General features: G+C 63.5%; 2 protein-coding genes across 3 annotated transcripts; one reads left to right on the top strand and one right to left on the bottom strand.

Moving 5' to 3' along the window:
* Positions 1-530: 530 nt before the first annotated feature.
* On the bottom strand, positions 531-13,421 carry SEZ6 (seizure related 6 homolog). Its single transcript, XM_015296084.4, is given in 18 exon segments — positions 531-1,381; positions 1,906-2,008; positions 2,079-2,199; positions 2,302-2,340; positions 2,424-2,621; positions 2,700-2,718; positions 2,720-2,892; positions 2,975-3,169; positions 3,237-3,433; positions 3,516-3,654; positions 3,909-4,103; positions 4,186-4,352; positions 4,744-4,912; positions 4,978-5,163; positions 5,460-5,652; positions 6,247-6,380; positions 6,451-6,999; positions 13,309-13,421. Coding segments are annotated over 18 exon segments (2,877 nt in total). The 5' UTR covers positions 13,379-13,421; the 3' UTR covers positions 531-1,351.
* A 2,332-nt stretch (positions 13,422-15,753) lies between these two features.
* On the top strand, positions 15,754-18,994 carry PIPOX (pipecolic acid and sarcosine oxidase). Of its 2 annotated transcripts, XM_001235035.7 has the most exons (8): positions 15,754-15,914; positions 16,479-16,627; positions 17,100-17,301; positions 17,386-17,568; positions 17,631-17,777; positions 17,848-18,006; positions 18,089-18,164; positions 18,230-18,994. In XM_001235035.7, exons 1-8 carry the CDS (start codon positions 15,777-15,779, stop codon positions 18,358-18,360), a joined length of 1,185 nt encoding a protein of 394 aa, XP_001235036.4. In that variant the 5' UTR covers positions 15,754-15,776; the 3' UTR covers positions 18,361-18,994. The 2 variants fall into 2 exon arrangements, with proteins under 2 accessions (XP_001235036.4, XP_024997854.2); XM_025142086.3 differs by lacking the exon at positions 16,479-16,627.
* Positions 18,995-19,165: the final 171 nt, after the last annotated feature.

Here is a 19,165-nt window from a genome sequence, read left to right on the forward strand (position 1 = left end):
GCCCCTCTCTCCCTCTCCCTCTCTCTCTCTCTCAGGGCCCCGCCGTCGCCGCCGCCGCCGCGCACGCGCAGACCGCGCCCCGCCGCCCGCCTCCAACTGCGCACGCGCAGCCGCCCCTCCCCCGCTCTCGGCTCAGGCGGCGCGCGCGCCGGGGCACCGCGCGTGCGCGCACTTTTGGCTCCGCCTCCCGCGCCCGGCTCGCCCCGCGCCTCCCTCGCGCGTGCGCATCGGGCGCGTGGCGGCCGTCACGTTCCGGGGTGGGGTGAAGAGAGAGCGGCGTGGTGACGTCACGACGCACAGCAGGGCGGAGCCGATCGCGCGCCGGCAGAGGGCGCGCTGCGTTTGGCGCGCCGGCGCGATCCTTCCGGCTCCGGGCGTCGTCGCCCCTTAAAGCCGCACCGCACCCGGAAAGGGGAGAGGAACGGGGTGCCCCCCGAGTGCCCCGTGGGTGCGGGTGGTCACCTCTGTCGCGAAGGCCCGGGGACCCCGGTGTCGATCACCCGCACCCCTCACTCATCAGCACGCCACGGTTTCTTCTAAAACACGATAGTCTTTTTTATTAATGAAACAACCAAAAGATGGGCGAAGGGGCAGGGGCTCCTCCAAAACGGGGTACGCGCGGCTGGGGAACGGGACCCTATGTTACATCGGCCGGGGACAGAACAACTCCCAGCCCCAGACGTGACCTGGGCCGGGGGGGTGAGGGGGGGGGCACGGCCATGCTCGGTGCCCCCCCTGCCCACCCCGTCATCGTGGGGCTGGGGGTCGGATCCGGCCCTCGTGGGATGCCGGGACGTGCAGGGGTGGGGGGCACCCCGGGGGGGGGGGGGGAAGCGAGCAGGTGCTGCGGGGGCAGCGGGGGGACGCAGCATGCTTGGGGGATCGGGGGTGGGTCTGGGAGACGTCGGGGTGCTAAGAGTGGGTGAAGGGTGAGGGCACCCCGAGGTTTCCTTAGCCCCCCCCAGGGCACCACCCCATTGCCCCCCGTCCCGCGACCTGACCCCTATCCCCAGCACCGTCAGGCTGCAGCCCCGGGGGCTCCTCACTGTGCCTGCCCCATCCACGGGTCACTCCTCCATCGCTGGGGCCGGGGGGGGGGGGGGACGGGACTGCTGCTCCTGGGAGGGGGGTCAGGATATGGCCCAGGGTGTCCTGCTGGCTCAGCATCCCGTGCCCACCCAGAGCAGGGATCAGGGGGCAGTGGGGCTGGGGGAGACCCCACGGGGGTCCAGGAGGGTTGGGGTGTGTGTGGGGTGGCTCCCGCTTGAGTCTCCTTGCGAGAGGTGTGCCCAGCACCATGGCGAGGGCCGGCGGGCGTGGGCATCCCGGGAGGGGTCTGCTGCACCCTCGCCTAGATGGACACCTCATATTCCCTCGTTTCCTGCAAAGAAAACAGACTGCGAGGGGTTGGACACTCACTGGTGCTGTGAGGTGTCCCCCCCCCCCATCCTTGGGGACCTGGGGGGCACATCCCACGGACAGCTGCAGGGTTGAATATCCCATCCCATATGTGGCCCCCAGGTGGGTGTCCCATCCCATGCGTGGTCATCAGATGGAGGTCCCATCCATGTGTGTGCAGCCTCTGGGAATCACATTCCATCTCTTCATGGTCCATATGATCAGTGCCCTATGGCCTCAGGGATGCACATCCTATACATGCTCCCTGAGATGCATGTCCTGTCCCATATATGCACAGGCTCTTCGATGCATGTCCCACCCACCGTACAGCCCATGGTACACGTAGCCCATTGGATGCATAGTGCTTGGTGTTCACATCCCATCCCAGGTATGATCCCCATGGTGCACATCCCATTCCTTTCCATGGTCCTGGGGTGCATGTCACATTCTACCCCTGGTCCCCAGGGTGCACGATCTGGCTGGTAGGGCGTGGGGATCGGTGCTTACTCCTGTCTCATAGGTGGGGTTGTCAAATGCTGACTCCACGGTGATGTGATCATAGGGGTGGGATCCGGAAAGGGGCAGCTGTAGGGCTGGCTTCCCCTGCAGCCTGTGGGAGGAGATGGAGTCGGGCAGATGGCAGTGGGGCTGGGGATCCAAGGGGAGCAGCAGGCACTCACTTGGAGAAGTAGAGGTAAACGCCTCCGATGAGCAGAGCCAGCACCAGCACAGGCAGGAAGATGGCGATGGCCACATTGGTGCCCTCCAGTGCCGTCTCCGAGGGCACAGCTTTGGCCACGGCTGCCCAGGAGAGCGGGGGCTCAACGAGGGCACCCAGTGCTGGCTTCACCCTGGGTGCCCGTTGCACTCCAGCACCCAAAGGGTGCCCCGAAGCCCCCTTACCGTCCAGGTTGCGATTGCTGTAAAACTCATCGTAGGAAGCTAGGATGGAGAGAAACAACCCAACGTCAGTGGGAAGCGAGGGGGAAAAACGGAGTCACACAGGGCCAGAGGGTTTTGCTCACCCGCCTTGCAGATGGGAGGCGAGCCGCTCCAGCGCGAGGGGTGCCCGGGCAGGCAGCGCAGATTGCCCTCACCCAGCAGCGCCCGCCCAGCGGTGCAGGAGAAGCGCAGCGTGCTCCCCGCCGGGTACAGCCGCCGCTCGGGGCTCTGCCGCCCGCCCGCGGGCACGCCGGGGTTGTGGCATGGCTCGTACGCCTCCGCTGTGGGCGATGGCGTTGTGTCAGCGCCCGCCGCGTGCCACCGGCCATGAGGGTGCGCGCTCAGGATGCCCGACTCACGGATGCATTTGGGCAGGCGGGTCGCTCCACTTGGGTCCCCCCGATGCGCGGTCGTGGCAGGTGAGGAGCCCGGCGCCCGCCAGCACGTAGCCCTTATCGCAGACGAAGCGCACGGTGGACCCCACTGGGAATTTGGGGCTGGAGACCACCCTGCGGCTGTGCTCGGCGTCCCCGGGGTCCCGGCAGGTGGTGACTGCGGGTTGTAGGGACAGGCGGTGACGGTGACGGTGGGATGGGGTGGCAGGAGGGGACGTGGGATGGGTCACCCCGCTCACCCCGCTCGCACGATGGCAGGTCGCCGCTCCACGTCAGGTCCCAGTGGCACATGAGCAGGTCGGCACCAGCCAGCTCGAAGCCGGGGTAGCAGTGGAAGGTGACGACGGTGCCGTGCAGCAGCTCGGGCTGCGAGGCGGTCTTCCAGCCGTTGGCGATGTCGGGCAGCTCAGGGCACGTGTCGTTGCGGGGCACCTCTGCGGGGACGGCAGGGGGTGAGCGGGCCATGGGAGTGACGGCACCCGTCCCAGCCGTGGGGCTCACCGGAGAAGTGGATGACAAATCCCTGCCGATAGGCAAAGACGCCGGCACCGGGGTCAGATTGAAACTGGATGGTGACATCGGCACTGGAGGCGAAGAGCTTGAAGCGGCCACGGGCACCCGTGTACTGGCCCAGGATGCGTGCTGTCAGGTCATCCCCGTCATAGAAGGTGAGGACGTCCCCTGCGCCCAGCCGCAGCCTGCAGCAGGTGGAGAACGAGGGCGGGGAATAAAAGGGTGTCCCCCCCCGGTGGCCCACGTCCCACAGACCCCTGCACTCACACGCGGATGTCCAGCATGACGCGCTTGTCCTCCTCCACGTGCAGCCCCCAGATGCAGTCCTGGCCTTTGCCGTACGCCTCTGGCCAGTTGGGTGACAGCACCACGCCGGCCGTGTCCATCAGCTCCCCGCTGCACACCGCTGCGGGTACATGCCATAGCACCCACCATGGCAAGCCACCACCGCGGCACCCACCACGGCACCCTGGATCCAGCATCCCCCACCACCCTCCATTTGGCACCCCAGATCTAGCACCCACCGTCGCCTCTGGATCCCACGGTGGTCCTACCCACCAGCATGCAACGTGCCATGCCGGCTCCACCATCCGTGGTGGCCCAATCCCAGCTCCGGTCCCTCAGCTCCACCACCCACATCCCCCCACCTCTGGTGCCCACCGCGGCACGCCGGCTCCGTCTCGTTCCACTGTGGGTCACTGGGGTCAACGCACTCGATGATGGTGGAGCCTTGCTCCAGCGTGTAGCCGGGGTGACAGCTGAACTCCACCGTGGTGCCCACAGGGTACCGTGGGTCGCTGGTTGTGAAGTTCCCGTACTTGACGAAGGGCTCATAGCAGTGCCCCTGCTCGAAGGCTGTGGGCACAAGTGCTGAGGTCTGCGGGGGCCAGGGCTACATGGCAATGCCTGAGTGTCCCCCAGTGCCCGTGCCCTGTACCCTCATAGCGCAGTGCCATGCCCGCAGCGGCCCCGCTGCTGTCGGTGGTGAGCTCCACGAAGAAGTGGCGTCCAGTGCTGAGCAGCCCTTCGATGGGCAGGTACTCCACCTCATAGGAGTCATATACTGGAGGTGCCTCCACGTTGTTCCCGTTGCGGATGATGAGCCTGCCCAGGTGCAGCAGGCTCAGGGTTCTGCCATGGCCAACAGCAACCAACCGTGTGCACGGCCAGTGACACCCATCCCGAGGCATGGCCAGAGTGCCCATCCTCATTTATGGCAAGTGACACTTTTGGACATGGCCAACTGTGCCCACCATTGGGCCACGTCATCAGTCAGCACTGCCAACCGCACGTGGTCCCAGCGATGGCCAACAGCACCCATCCTTGGGCATGGCCAATGCTCCCCCTCGCCAGGCACAGACAAGAGTAGCCCTTCTTGAGTGTGGCCAACAGCACCCACCCTTGAACATACCTAACACGTTCCATCCCCATACATGGTACAGAGCTGTCCCAGGGTGCCCCCACTCCCCCATTCCCGTGCTCCGTGGACCCAAACCTGTCATCGTCCTCTGCCAGTGAAACCTTCTCGAAGTGGAGGTGCAGGCGGTGGCCGACGGGAGCCTCCAGCAGCCAGTGGCAGGTCAGGTTGTTGCTGTAGTTCCCAGGGAAGCCCGGGGAGACGACACGTCCCACTGTGGCATTACGGATGGCCCCACCGCACGCCGCTGTGGGACAGGGATTGTCAGCGGGTGCCCAGGTGACACCGGCCACGTCCCCACACAGAGCTCACCCATGCACTGAGGCTCGCGGGCGCTCCAGAAGGGCCGGGTGGCATTGCGGCAGGTGATCAGGTGGGCACCCTGCAGCTGGTAGCCCGTGGTGCAGCGGAACCGGGCGTCCCCACCGGGGTGCAGGCTGCTGACCGAGACGTCACCGAAGGCGGGCCGTGCCGGGAAGGGGCAGCTCAGCAGGTAGGCTGGGGATGGGTGGCAATGTCATGGAGCCAGACAGACCCACCGATAATACCCCGCTGTGGGCATCCCACACCAAACACCCTAAATTCCATCCCCCTGCATATTGTTGATGTTGGGGATGCTCAGTGAGACGAGCATTGCTCATGCTAATCCAACTTGCTGGTTGATGCCCACTTAAGTTGGCATTGCTGTGCTGCAAAATGGTGTCATGCAGGAAGGGGAACAAGGGCACCCCATAGGGACAGAGGGACCCCAGAGGGACAGGACCATCCCAGCTGGTGGCAGCAGCACCCCATACCTTGGTACTGAAAGCGGTAGGAGCCAGGGCTGGTGGATCGGGGGCTCTGGAAGCGCAGGGTGAGCACGTTGGCAGGGCTGCGGATGACCTGGCCCCGCAGCAGGAAGGACTCGTTGGCCAACACCGCCGGCTCCAGGCCCCCCGCACTCTCCACCGTCAGCGTCTCCCCATCTGCCAGGCTGATGTTCTGCACCTTTGGGGACGGTGAGGTGTCACCACGCTGCAGGATTCCCCGCAGTCGATAGCGCGCTGGAGCTTGTCGGTGCAAGGCAGCGCCTTTCAAACACGCTTAGCATGGCCATAAATCTCCCCGTGGCACGGAGAGCAGCACAGCCCCGCGGCACGGCTGGGCCCACGGCAGCCAGGCGCGTGCTCCAGCGCTCCGGAGCAATTTGCTGTTAATGATGTTAATTAAGCAGTGCTGTGCGGTGATGAACAGCGGCACCAGTGAGTGCTGCTCTGCGAGCTGGGGCTGAGCACAGAGCAAGCAGCAGCCTTGTGCCGATGCATTCTGCTCGCTGTCAGCTATTGGTGATGCCAGATTTGGTGAATGCTGTCGTTAATTAAATCCTATATTGCTGCTTCATCAGCAGGTGCCAATCACAGCAGCCGGTGGCCAATGGGCGTTGCACCCAACTCATGCATCCGCGTCTCTTCTCCATAACCCAGGGGTGAGAGATGCCCTGAGCTGGCTCACATTGGCTCATGGCACAAAGGTGGGGACAAGGAGAGGGACAGGACCCAAAGCTGTGCAGGTGGGACTCATGCCCACCCCCCAAGATCTCACCTTGATCTCTACACCATAGCCAGGGTAGACGGAGATGGTGTAGGTGCAGTCCATGCTGCTGTCATATGGGGCACTGGCTGGCTCTGGGGACACCAGCCAGCCCTCGGGACCTGCCAGCGTCCGGTTGCATGGTGCTGGATGACAAGGAGACCCCTGTGTTAGCCTCACATCTCCCCAAACCCCCTTCTCCCTCCCCACGCTCACCTGGTCCCTGCAGCGTGGTGACGGTGGTGGTGGTGATGGTGGAGGTAGTGGTGGTCCCCTCCTCATCCCCGGAGACTCCAGTGGTCCCTAAGATGGGCGCCTGGCTGGGGGCTGCGGGACTCGATCCTGACCCCCCAGTAGGGGGCTGTGAGGGGTCAGTGCCCGGCGCGACCCCCCAGGGCTCCCCCCACGGCCCCGAGCGCCCAGCAGGTGTGGTCAGTGGGGCGGTGGGGAAGGCAACCCTGGGCAAAGCGGGGGCACGCGGTGGGATGTGTGGGGCTGGGGGTCCAGGGTCCGGCCTCAGGGCCTCATCAGGCAGCACGGGGCCGGGCAGGCCGGGTGGGAAGGGCGCCTGGGCCAGGTAGTCCTTCTTCAGGAAGGCCTCGTGCAGCAGGTCCTCCAGCAGCGGGTGGTGGTTGAGCAGCTTCAGGGTGGGTGCTGTGCTGACGAAGCGCGCCTCGGCTTCACGCTCAGCCGGCGTGGGGAGCGCTGTGGGGTCCCCTTCGGCCTCGGCGCTCTCACCAGTCTTCCTCTCCAGCCCATTGAAGCCTGGGAAGGGAGAGAGTTGGGTGTGATGAGGAGCAATGCTGCACCCTTATGCACCGGTGCTGCACTGTAGAGTGATGCTTCATTGTCATCCAATGCTGCATCACGGACTGATGCTCCATCATGACCCATTTCATCATGGACCGATGCTGGACCCCGGATTGATGCTGCACGGGGCACCGGTGCTGGGCTGGGGATGCTGGTGCTGTGTCACAGACCTCTGCCACACCATGGGCAGTGCTTCGTCATGGATTGATGCAACACCACAAACTCATGCAACACCATGGACTCATGCTTCACCATGGAGCAGTTCTTCATGGCCCAGTGCTGCACCGCGCACTGATGCAACACCAAGGAGCCGTGCTGCACCACTGGCTGATGCTTCATCACAGACCAATTTTTCATCACAGATCAAAGCTGCTCCAGGCCCTGGTGCTGCACGGGGGGCCAGCACTTCACCAGGGGGCCAAGTGCTGCCCTGAGCACTATCACATCCCTGCGGATCAATGCTGCACACAGGGCTGGTGCTGCACCACCCAGGGCAGCGGTGCCGCCTGTCCCACTGGCCGTGGTGCCAGGAGAGGAGCCGTGCCATGTCACGCCATGGGGAGGATTGCTGCAGTGGAGGGCTGTCAATAAAGCTGATTGCTTTATCGAGGACAGGTTCCTGGGTAAACAGGGACAGAGCACGGACGGCAAACAGGCGCATCGACCGCATGCAGCGGGGCTCCGCCGCACCTCAGCGCAGCCCCTCACCAGAGAAGCCCGGGCAATTAAGCATGGCTAATTAACTCACAGCTGCACCACGGCTCACGTTAAGGTGTGCCCACCCCTCCCGTGACACGGTGACACGCAGCATCCTGACACGTCGCCCAACGTCTCGCCGTGCGGTGCCGCGCACCGGCACTGATGACACGATAGTGCCAATTACCGGGTAATTACAGCGAGCCGTAGCAGGGCAGGGCCCCGTGAAGATTAATTACTCTGCGACTGCCACTTTTAAGGGACTATTAGGGGACATTATCCCTGGAGAGTGGCGTGTGGGGGCCACCGGGTGCTGCTGTCACCCTGTCCCCCGTGCCACCGCTGCCACCCCTCTGCCCACACACCGGCTCCAGAATGGTAACCTGCCCCCTGGCACCACCAGAATTATTTTCTAATAGGATCCATTTATTAGAACATAAAAGTTAATGAGTTTATACTGAAGGGCGCCAAAATCTCTTTCAGGCTTTAATGGCAGATTGGTGCTCCAGGCCTCGTCCTGCGCCGCGTGAGAGCCACCGCAGCCACCCCACGCAGTGGGTGGGAACACTGGGGCCCATCACACCCCCATGGTACCATGGCATGCTCTGGGTACCATGGGATGCTCTGGGTACCCTAAGAGCCTCAGGACTTGGGCTGTTGCTGTCCCCTGGAGCACTCAGGGTTCTTGTGCCCAGATGTTACCATCCATGCCCCTCAAGATTACAGCCTCCACCTCCACAGATGCCTCTAAGCTGCTTATCTCCACCACGGCTGTGTCCCTCCCGGGTCCCTGCAGTGGCCAAGGGGCTGGAGACAGGGCACCCCGCTACCCAGGGGGCTGGCACTCAGGGAAGGGGGGGAAACGGAGCCGCTACACCCCGTGTTGTGCCTGCCAGGGCCTGTTGACATGCGGGGCACGTGGCCGCGGCCGGGCCGGGGTCCTAATCCGTCACATCAGCTTTGCCGAGCGGGAGTCTATTAACGGCGGCCGCGAGCCGGAGAGATGCTGGAGACTAATCCGTCTGCGGCCCCCCCAGCAGAAATCAATCGGGCCGGTGTCACAAATAAATAAATAAGCAGCCACGCAGCCGCCCGGGGAGCGCAGATCGATGCAGGCGGCGAATAAAGCAATAACACAGCACCCAGCAAAGCAGCTGCGACGGGGAGAGCCGCTCGGCTGCTCCGGGGGTTGTCTCGTTCTGTGCCTCAGTTTCCCCGTTCTGTAGATGGTGGTGAGCGTGGGATTGGTGTGGGCAGCCAGGACTAAGGGCAAGGGGCCAGGGAAGGCTTGTTTTCCAATTTCAAATCCAATCTGGCTTTGCCCCCGCGGCCGGGGCTGGCTGCTGCGATGAATGAGCTGTCATGCAGCCGGCGCCGTGCTCAGCGCCCTGTGGTCCCCGGCCACAATCCCGTGGTCCCCTGTCATCATCCCGTGGTCTCCAGCCGTCCCGACGGGCACGTGCCTTGCCACCTGACTGGGCACAGAGATGTGCTGAGCTGCTGGCAGCTCCCGTCTCCATCACCTGCCTCAGTGTCCCCGGGGCTGTGGACACGGCCTGGGGACAGGGACGCTCCGGGTGAGATGATGCACGGGGGCACAGACAGGCAGGGAATAGGGGTGGCACAAGGATGAGTGCAGGCAGAACGCGGGTGGGTGGCGGAGGAGCACGTGCAGCAGGTGGGTGGGCACAGGCAACGCTACCCCGATGGCCCATCGCCGTCATCCCATCGCCAGAGAGGTGGCAGACAGGGATGGGGGGGGACCCACAAGGTGCTGCCCCGGGGACGCCATCATGGAGCGCATCCAGCAGCCCCAGCAGCTCGCGGCGTTAATATTCATGGCGGTGCTCGCAGGGAAGCGTTTGACCTTGTATGTTTTGCCATTCTCCTTGAATGGAACAGTCATTTACCCGCTGACACATGTCACATGTCGCCGCAGTCGGTTCCCCGGAGCACCGCGGCCGGCTGACATCCCAACACACCACCGGCACGCGCCGGGATGCACCGAGCGAGGAGCCTGGGGGCACCGGGGCATGGCACGGCCCCCTCCTCACTTAGTGACCCCAAATTGGGGCCACCGATGGCTGGGGGCCGTGGGGAGCCGTGCACCTCAGGTCTCGGTGCCCCCGTGCCTCTCGCACTCCCCACGCCCCTGCCCTGTGTAATCCCTCTTCCCCGCTCTCCCTGCGGAGCTAATGCATTTGTACAGCAATTTCCATGAGCAGCGGCGATGATAAATTGCATGTCTGCTGCTATTTCGGACCTGATCGCTGTCGCCGTGTGCGCTGCCGGAGCCAGCCAGCCTTGCAGCGGCGCTCCCCCCCTCCCCACACTCCCAGCGCCCCAAATGGCCCCGCAGCCACGTGTGGAGATCCCTGCAGCAGCCCCCAGTGCCACCCGGGGGGGCCATCCCCATCCTATTGGGTGCTCAGGGCTGCAAGAAATAGCACCAGGGTTTTGTACGGGCGATGGTTTGCTCGGGGAGAAGATCCCCCCCCCCCCCCCTCCCCCCGACTCCCCTTCTGCTGCCAGCAACAAGAATTGCAATCTGGTTGAGCAGAGCGCGAGTGCTGCTGGCTGGGCTCTGCATTCAGCTGCTTAGTGGAGACAGCCTCCCCATAGCCCAACCCCAACCTACAGCCCAACGCCGACCCATGGCCCAGCCCCACTCCTACAGACACCGAGCTACTGGGGCACCAAACCCACTCTGAGGTCTCCCATACAACCCCGCCTCCAACAACACCCTTTCCACCTCCAGAAAAAACCCACCCCGCTGCCACCCAGAGCCCTATCACCACTCTGTTTGTGTAGGGCCTGCACTAATAGGACATCTACCCGGGGTTGATGCTACGGCCACCCCCATGAGGTCCCAGCGGGGACGGCCATTGCCCACCCTACAAGGCACAGCTCCCACTTGCCATCAGCAGATCTGGCATTTTGAGCACCTCTCTCCATTTTCACAGGGTCACAGCGGCGCTCTCGCGGCTGATTAATATTTGATCCCTTCAGCACAGCTCGTTACTGCATTTAAATTATATCTGTAATAACCCCCACCGGCACGGCGAGCGCGTGGGCTGCCTTCTGCGGGCTGCAGGCTGGACGTGCCCCCCACGCCAGCCAATGGCACCTCGTGGCACATCCCATGGGGGGCCACGGCAGCAGGGAGTGGGGCCACCCCGTGTCCCTGGGGATGCTCTGGGAACGGTGCCACTGCCCCATCTCCCGCAGCAGCCGGAGGAAGGGAGGCTGCCGCCTGTTACTGGAGAGAATCCATTACCTCCCTGGTTATAGGCAGCTTTCAAAGGCAATCTTTCAATTGTGCGCATTTAAAGAATTGATTGGAAGCTAAATTATCCTCTCCTGCCGGATCCACTGGAGACACAACTGCATCCGCCTCCCGGGGCGTCCGCACACAGGGTCCCAGCCCACCCCGCAGCCCCACACCTACCCAGGGGGTCCTGCAGCACTATGGGGGGGGTCCCTCTGCTCCATACCCAGCCCCGCTGCCCTTGCCGTGCCCTTGGTGGCACCCCGGTTCCCACGGCAGAGCCCCAGGATGAATCCATCCCAACGCCACCAGCCTGGTGCATGGCCTATGGCCACGAGTTTTCTGAGTGAGTGGGGATGGCCCCATGGGGACCCCTGTCCTGCTTAAGAGCATTATCCAGATAATCCTGGCCTGGCGGCACGGCGGTGACGAACTCCTCTGAGGCACGCAGGGGATGGGCACGTGCTCAGCTAATTACTAAAGCAGATGCTTGCTTGCTTGCTTCCCCGGCCCACTCCTTGAATGCAGAGCCCCAGCTGCAGACCTGGTGCCCCCCAGGTGCATTGTCCCAGTGGGCACAGCGCATCCCACTGAGAGGGGGTGCAGATGGGGCAGTGGAGCTCATGGGGGCACCACCAGGAGCTGTGCCCCCAGCCATGCCATCTCCCTTTTCTCCTAGGACCTCAGACTGCAAGGAGCCATGCCCTGGAACTGCATTCCCTGGCTGCAGCGGTACCATGGAGCTGCTCCAGTAGGCACGAAGGGGTCAGGAAGGGGGAGCTGAGCTGCACCAGAAGCCAGGGCACCCCACAGATCACAACATGGTAAGGGCTGGTGACAGCATTGCCATTGCTCTGGAGCATCTCCAGTCCCCTGGACTGGATGAAGAACCTGAGAGCCCTGTCACCACATCACAATGCCCTGTCCCCAACACAACACAACCCCACCATCAAGTCAAGGCCACACTGAGTGAGGCAGTGCTGCACTGAGGTTGGTGCTGGGCTGGGGCTGCACCTGGTGGGGGTTTGGGATGGGGGCTGGGTCCCCTGCATAGCTCCTGGTCCTGGTACCATGCATGGGGCATGGGTTGGGCGCAACCCCACAGCTCCCAGACCCAAGAAGAGCTCAGCACCTTTCAGGGCGTCCCTGCCTCTAACACTCTAGGAAATACACATGCAGAGTTTAATTAACTTTATTGATATTCAGAAATTAGGGGACTGACTAGAGGTAATTGCTCATTAGAAATCATTAAACTGACACGGCAAGCAGCAGCCTCCCTCCGGGGAATCCTGCCCTGCCCAAAGTCCTACTCCCAGGACAGATCCATCCCAAAGGGACCCAGGGATGTGCGGACATTGGCCCCCACCAGACCTACTGCCCCACAGCGGGGTGTGCCACATCACTGCCCCACTTTTTACCATGTGAGGGGGGTAAATGGGAGATGCTTCAAGGAAGACGGCGTTGCCATCAGCTCTGGTGGAAGAGTGAGCCGGGAATAGCAGTGGGCACAGGGCCACGGCGTCCTTCCCATCTCAGCTCGGCAGCCAGATGGGGAGTTTATGTAACTCCCCGCACGGCTGCTCCCTGCAGCTCGGCTCAGCCTGCATCCCATCACCCCGCTTCCCAGCGGGGACAGACCCCTGCATGCTCCCCACCCATCACACCATACGGCCGTGGCAAACCGAAGCCTTCCGAACCAGCTCACCGCTGCTGCTTTTAGGGGGCAAGGCATCGAGGCTTCCCATAACACACACCTCGTTGACTCAAGAGGATGCGGGTGTTGGCTGCCCTCCTTGGGAAGAGCCAACGCTCGCCCTTCCCTACATCACTCCAAAATCAGAGGGTTCAGCACAAGCAACGCAAAGCCCTACGCACCAAACCTCCAACCCCACCGCAAGGTCTGCGTGGAGAGAGTGGATCCCAGTGGGGTGCAGCCTAACGGGGTTCGGTGGTTTAGGCGTCGAGCTGTGCCCCCGGTAGGGCCCCCCCCAGCCCGTTAGCACTGCGGGGGGAGCTCTGAGCAGAGCTCGCCGGGGGCGGCGTTGCGCCAACGGGGCTGCAAAGCTCTGCGCGCCCCCGCGCCACCGGGGAACGGGCGTGGGAGGGAGGGGGGGAATTACTGCTGCCCGGCGCGGGGGGGCAGAAAGGGGATTTTGAGGTTGGGGGGGACAACAGCGGAGGGGTGAGCGCAAGTTGGCAAAGTTTGGCGGAGAAAGGGTCGCAGGGGGAGGGCGAAAGGAGAAGGGGGGGCCCATGGGTTGGGGTATAGAGGTGCGGGTGTGTGGGGGGGTCTCGCTTACCGTGCGCGGGGGCGCGGAGCAGCGCGGCGAGCAGCGGCAGCAGCAGGGCGGGCGGCGGCGCGGAGCCCATGGCCGGCGGCGTTCAGCACCACGGACAGCTCCGCGCTGCGGGCACGGCCGCGCCGTAACGCTCCGAGTGCGGCGCCCGCCAATCGTGGGGCCGCGCGGCGGCGGGGGGGGTTGGGGGGTGGGGGCTCCTCCCTGCCCACCCCCACCCCCTCCTCCGCTCCCACCCCTCCTCCCCGCCCGCCGTAATGCTCCGAGTGCGGCGCGCGCGAATCCTGCCGGCTGGAGAACGGGGGGGCTCCTCCCTGCACTTCTCCCCCCCACCCAGCCCTGCCCAGCGCCGTAATGCTGCGAGTGCGGCGCGTGAAAATGTTGGGAGGTGACGGATTGGGGAGGGGGCACCCCCCATACACCCCCCTCCAAAATCCCAGTGACCGCCGGTGGGTGGAAGCCTCAAAGGTACCCCTCCAGCTGCCCTTCACCATCTCTAAATAGGTCCAATTAGGGCTGGGCTCGTCATACCAAGCAGAGGAACCAGGCTCAGGGCACAGCCCCCACCCCATCCATTCCTTATGGGCAGCAGCCACATCCTGCACCCACACCCCTCCCCAGAACGTCAACAACCCCCGTGTCTGTGGCTCTCCGGGGTGGAAGCCTCAATGAGGTCCCTTCCCCCCCTGCCCGTCCCTAAATAGCCCCAATTAGGGCTGGGCTCATCATGCCCAAGCAGGGGAACCTGGCCAGGAGCAGCTCACTCATTCTCCCACCCCATTCATTCCCCCACCCCATTCATTCCCCATGGGCAGCGATCTCATCCTGCACCCCATCCCCATCGTGGCCCAGAGGGACTCATCCCTGCAGCAGGCAGATGGCGTTGGCACCAACACGGCTCTTGCGTGCGTTAAAAAATAATACAGCTCAGCCTCATTGTTTCATCGCCCCCTCCTTCTGCATGGCAGCCCAGATGGCCGCGCCTCTCCGCGCCGACAGCGTGCTGAGATGGGCAGGGGGCAAACACAGCCCTTGGGCCCTCGTAGGGAGCTGATTCTGTGCGCTGCATCCAGGAGAAAGACGCCCCTTCCATTGGGATCGGCAGCCCAGGGGTGGCACGGGGGGGTCCCTCTGTGGCCCCTCTGGTCCCGCTGCAATGCGGGTGGGAGCGATGCGCTTCCAGAGCTCAACCCGAAACTTTGATCCTCCGGTAGCACCATAAATGTTTAATGCACCGCAGCCCCGCTCGGGCTCGGGAGATGTGCGTTTTGAGGCCAAACCAATGCTTCTAATATTATGATATTCGAATAGTTTTAATCTCCCCGACGCTTCCCCAGGCACGCACCTGGACTGCTAACGAGGGGTCGCCTTCAGCTCTGTTGGTTTTGAGACAAAGCAAAGTGGCGTGTAGGACCATGGAAGGCAAATGAGGACGAGCTCAGGTGGGGGGATCCCAGCGCCCTACTGCTCCACGGGCATCCCCACAGTGCTCCTACTGGGGCACGCAGCGCGGTGAGCACAGCACGACCCAGCAGGACGCACTCAGCCTTTGGGAAACGCCAACATACAGCCAAGCATGCAATGGGTGCGGCTGCTCTGGAGTGCAGGCGGCCCCAAAAGCCTTTTGGGGTCATCCGTGCTGTGAAGGTGACGGGCAGAGCCTGTCCCTGCACTGCCCTGGGGGTGACCATCAGCACTGCAGGGGATGGCTGTGCCACGTGGGTGTCCCCGAGGGTGTCCCCAAACGTCCCCGTGCCGCCCTGGAGCCGCGCCGGGGCTCTCCCAAAGCGCCGTCCCATTAACGCGCCATTCGTGGGAGAAGAGCTCAATTTTTCCCATTTAACATTTCATGGATAATTAATTATTCTTCATCTTCCTGGCGCAAAGCAGAAGCAGGTAGTGCTGTTCAAAGGCTGGGCGCCGGCGGAAAAGCCAGCCGAAACCCCGGGAAATCGGTGCATTTATTGCTGGCATCAAAGGGAGGGCGGGCGCTCCGCCGTAATGGGGCCGTGCTGCGGTAATGGGGCTGCGCAGCCCCGGGCACCCACATCACAGCGAGCGCCAGGCAGGGGCTCCCACCTCACGTCTCTGTAAAGAATGGTATGCAGCATTTCCTAATCGTGACGATTAGTCGGTAAATAATGCCTTACGCACCCTTCAATTCTGAATTAATTCCCCTCGTTAGCAGGCGTGCTGTGCGGGGTGCCCATAGAAACCCAACCATAGCGCCCGTCCCCAAATCCCACCCCAAATCCACACACTTGCCCAATCTCCCATCCCATGGGGCTATGTGGGCGCCCGGCCCTAAATCACCGCTATCTCCCAGCAGGGAGAAAAAAAGGGAGATGGCAGCCAAACAGTTTATGGGCCATAAATTACACAGGAGGGAAAAAAACAGTGCTTCCCTGTGCTGGGACGGACTCTGCCCCATCCCTCCCCCTTGGCTCCGCTCCCGGCTGCGCGAGGACGGGATGGGGACGGACATGGCTGCTCCGGGACAGCCCCGCTGTGCTTCCTACGATGCCATCGTCATCGGGGCCGGCATCCAGGGCTCCTTTGCTGCGTACCACCTGGCCCAGCGTTGTAAGGACACGCTGCTGCTGGAGCAGGTACTCATGTCCCCAACCTCGCCACGTCCCTGGCCCCGGTGCTGTGTCCCCAGCCCTGATGCAGCAAGACAGGGACCTGGCTGCCCTCTGCCCAGGCACGTGACGTTCCACGGTGTTTCAGTGCCAGGGCGCTGTGTCCTTTGGTGCCAGGACCCTTGTGTCCCCAGTGACAGGGTTCAGGCATACCCAGTGCCAACACCCCAGTGTCCCCACTGCCAGGACCCCCGTGTCCCCATTACCATGATCCTGTTGTTGTCAGTGCCAGGATCCCAGCGTCACCAGTGCTAGGACCCAGGTGCCCCGGTACCAACACTCCACTGTCCCCAAAGCCAACACCCTAGTGTCCCCACTGCCAACAGTCCAATATCCCCATTGCCAGTGATCCAGATGTCCCCATCTCCAACACCCTACTGTCCCCAATACCAGCACCCCACTGTCCCCAGTGCCAGGACCCCTGTGTCCCCAAAGCCAACATCCTCCTGTCCCCAGTGCCAGGACCCCAAGCCTTGCGGGGCTGGGTGACACCCGGAGGCTGCAGCCACCCCATGTCCCCATACCCCACAGTTCTTCCTGCCCCACTCGCGGGGCAGCTCACACGGGCAGAGCCGCATCACGCGCAGCGCGTACCCGCAGGAGCACTACGCTCACATGATGCCCCACAGCTTCCGCCTCTGGCAGCAGCTGGAGGACGAGGCGGGCACTCCTCTCTACAGGTGATGGGGACGGGGACCCCACGCTGGGCACAATCCCCTCCCCGGGAATGGGGCTGGGGCTGTGGGCAGGCAGCTGCGGGCTGCAGGTTATTTATGGGGCTCTGTAAGGGAAGAACCATTAAGGAAATAAGCGTGCAGCTTATTCCTTAATGGTTCCTTATCCTGCAGCGGGGTCGGGGCTAACGTGCCGTCCATCATCCCCAGTGTCATCCAGGCACCGAGCCTCCGCTTCCCCTACCAAGGGGGTGGCACAAAAGGGCACATGGGAAATGGGATAGGGGATGTGGGATATGGGATATGGGATAGGGGATATGGGATGGGGTAGAGGATAGGGGACAAGGAACATGGGATTGAGGATATGGGTTGAGGGATGAGACACGGGACAGGGGACATGGGATAGGAGACATGGGACAGGGGACATGGCACATGGCACAAGGGACATGGGTGCCGCTGATGTGGCCGCTGGGTGCAGGCGCACAGGGCTGGTGGTGCTGGGCCCGCCGGGTGACCCCAAGCTGGAGAGCTGCCGGCGCAACATGGGACCCGACAACGTCCTCGATGCGGTGACGCTGGCACAGCGCTTCCCTGGGCTCCGTCCCCGTCCCACTGAGGTGGCCCTGTGGGACGGCAGTGGAGGCGTGCTGCTGGCAGACCGAGCGCTGCGGGCGGTGCAGGTGGGTGCCGCCGTGGGGACAGGGATGGGGACACGGGGGGGGGGTGCTCCGTCCCCATCCCTCCATCCCTCCCTCCCCACACAGGACACGTTTCGCCGGCGCGGGGGCACAGTGCGCGATGGGGAGAAGGTGCTGCGCATCGATCCCGGAGCGGTGATCACCGTCACCACCACCGCCGGGCTGTACTGCGCTCCCCGGCTCATCATCGCCGCCGGCGCGTGGACCAACGCCGTGGTGGCACCGCTGGGCCTCCGCCTGCCTCTGCAGGTAAGGGCTGGTGGCCACGGGTGGTGGCGTGGCCACGGGCACGGCTGACATGCAGCCCCCAGCCCCTGCGCATCGACGTGTGCTACTGGAGGGAGAAGGAGCCCGGCAGCGGCGGCTCGGTCACCCCCTGCTTCATGGCCACGGGGCTGCCCTACGCTCCCCATGGGATATATGGGCTGCCCGCCCTCGAGTACCCCGGGCTGGTCAAGGTGAGTGTGGCACAGCGGTGGTGGCACCGCGGTGTCCCTTCTGTTTGTCCCCACCGAGCGCTGTCCCCAGGTGTGCTACCATCATGGCAGCCCCACTGACCCCGAGGAGAGGGACCGGACCCCCCCGGGCTCCCCACGTCCCCACGTCGCCCTCTTGAGCAACTTCATCAGCAGTTACCTGCCTGGGCTGGAGCCGCAGCCGGCTGTGCTGGAGAGCTGCCTCTACACGGTGAGACTGATGTCCCCATTGTCCCCACAACGGGTCCTGGCTGCGCCCCAAGTCCTGCTTCCTCACCCCATGGCTCCCCCAGAACACCCCGGATGAAGACTTCATTCTGGACCGGCACCCCAAGTACAGCAACATCATCATTGGGGCCGGCTTCTCGGGTAGGTCCTGGCCTCCCTGGGGTACCCTGGGCATGGCTGTACCCCCAACCCTCTCTTCCCCGCAGGCCATGGGTTCAAACTGGCCCCAGTGGTGGGGCAGCTGCTGTGTGAGCTGAGCCTGGGTGAGGAGCCGTCCCACCGCATGGCCCCATTCGCTATCAGCCGCTTCCCAGGTGTGCTCCGTGCTGCTCTGTAGGTGCAGTGTCCCAGCTGTGCCCACTCAGCATCACACTGCCCTGTAGTGCATCCCTGCATCCCAAAGCGCCACCGCCCTCAGCTCCTTGCATCCTAATGTCCCCATAGCCTGCCAGCATGCTGCCCTGCATCCCTCCACTGCCATACTCCACCACCCAGCACCTCAGCATCCCTGCAGCTGCACCCCCGCATCCCAGCATCACCTACATCCCACATCCCAGCCTTCCCAGTATCCTCGTTCCCTGTGTTCCTGCATCCTGGCATCCTTACATCCCCGTCCCCAACATCCCACCATCCCAGTGCTCCGCTCCCCTGCATCCTCACATCCCAACACTCCTGCATCCCTTTATCCTGGTTCCCTGCATTCCTGCATCCTCACACCCTGGCATTCTCATCCCTTGCATCCTTCCATCCCAGCACCATCCCTGCATCCCCATCCTCCGCATCCTCACATCCCCACATCCTGCCACCCCCACACCCCTGCATCCCCGCTGCCCCACACTGTGTGCCAGCCCAGCTCTGCCAAGCAGCCGTTCCCTGGAAGCACAGGAAGGCGCTTTGCCAGCGCCATGGAGCCGGAGCAGCGCGGGGAGACACACTCGCTTAGGAGTCAAGTTAAATGTTTTAATGTTAAATGTGCCATTTTATTATCATTAGATCGCTCCCACTTAATGAAAGCGCATTAGCGCAGCGTGGCTTTAACGGCAGCGAGCGCCGAGCTCGGCCCATTTGTTTTGAGGTGTCAGGGAGAGGGGTGGGAACTGCCTGGTTTGTGGGGGCGGGGGCTGCAAGGGGCCCCCCACGCT

The sequence above is a fragment of the Gallus gallus genome, chromosome 19, assembly GCF_016699485.2.
Source record: "Gallus gallus isolate bGalGal1 chromosome 19, bGalGal1.mat.broiler.GRCg7b, whole genome shotgun sequence".
In the NCBI taxonomy this organism is placed as follows: domain Eukaryota; kingdom Metazoa; phylum Chordata; class Aves; order Galliformes; family Phasianidae; genus Gallus; species Gallus gallus.

What these genes read in the sequence shown, in the direction of transcription:
- PIPOX (XM_001235035.7), top strand. Translation starts at nt 15,777, where the DNA reads ATGGGGACGGACATGGCTGCTCCGGGACAGCCCCGCTGTGCTTCCTAC. An exon ending in GAGCGCTGCGGGCGGTGCAG is followed by an intron (nt 17,302 to 17,385) that starts GTGGGTGCCGCC and finishes CTCCCCACACAG; the next exon opens with GACACGTTTCGCCGGCGCGG. An exon ending in CATTGGGGCCGGCTTCTCGG is followed by an intron (nt 18,165 to 18,229) that starts GTAGGTCCTGGC and finishes TCTTCCCCGCAG; the next exon opens with GCCATGGGTTCAAACTGGCC.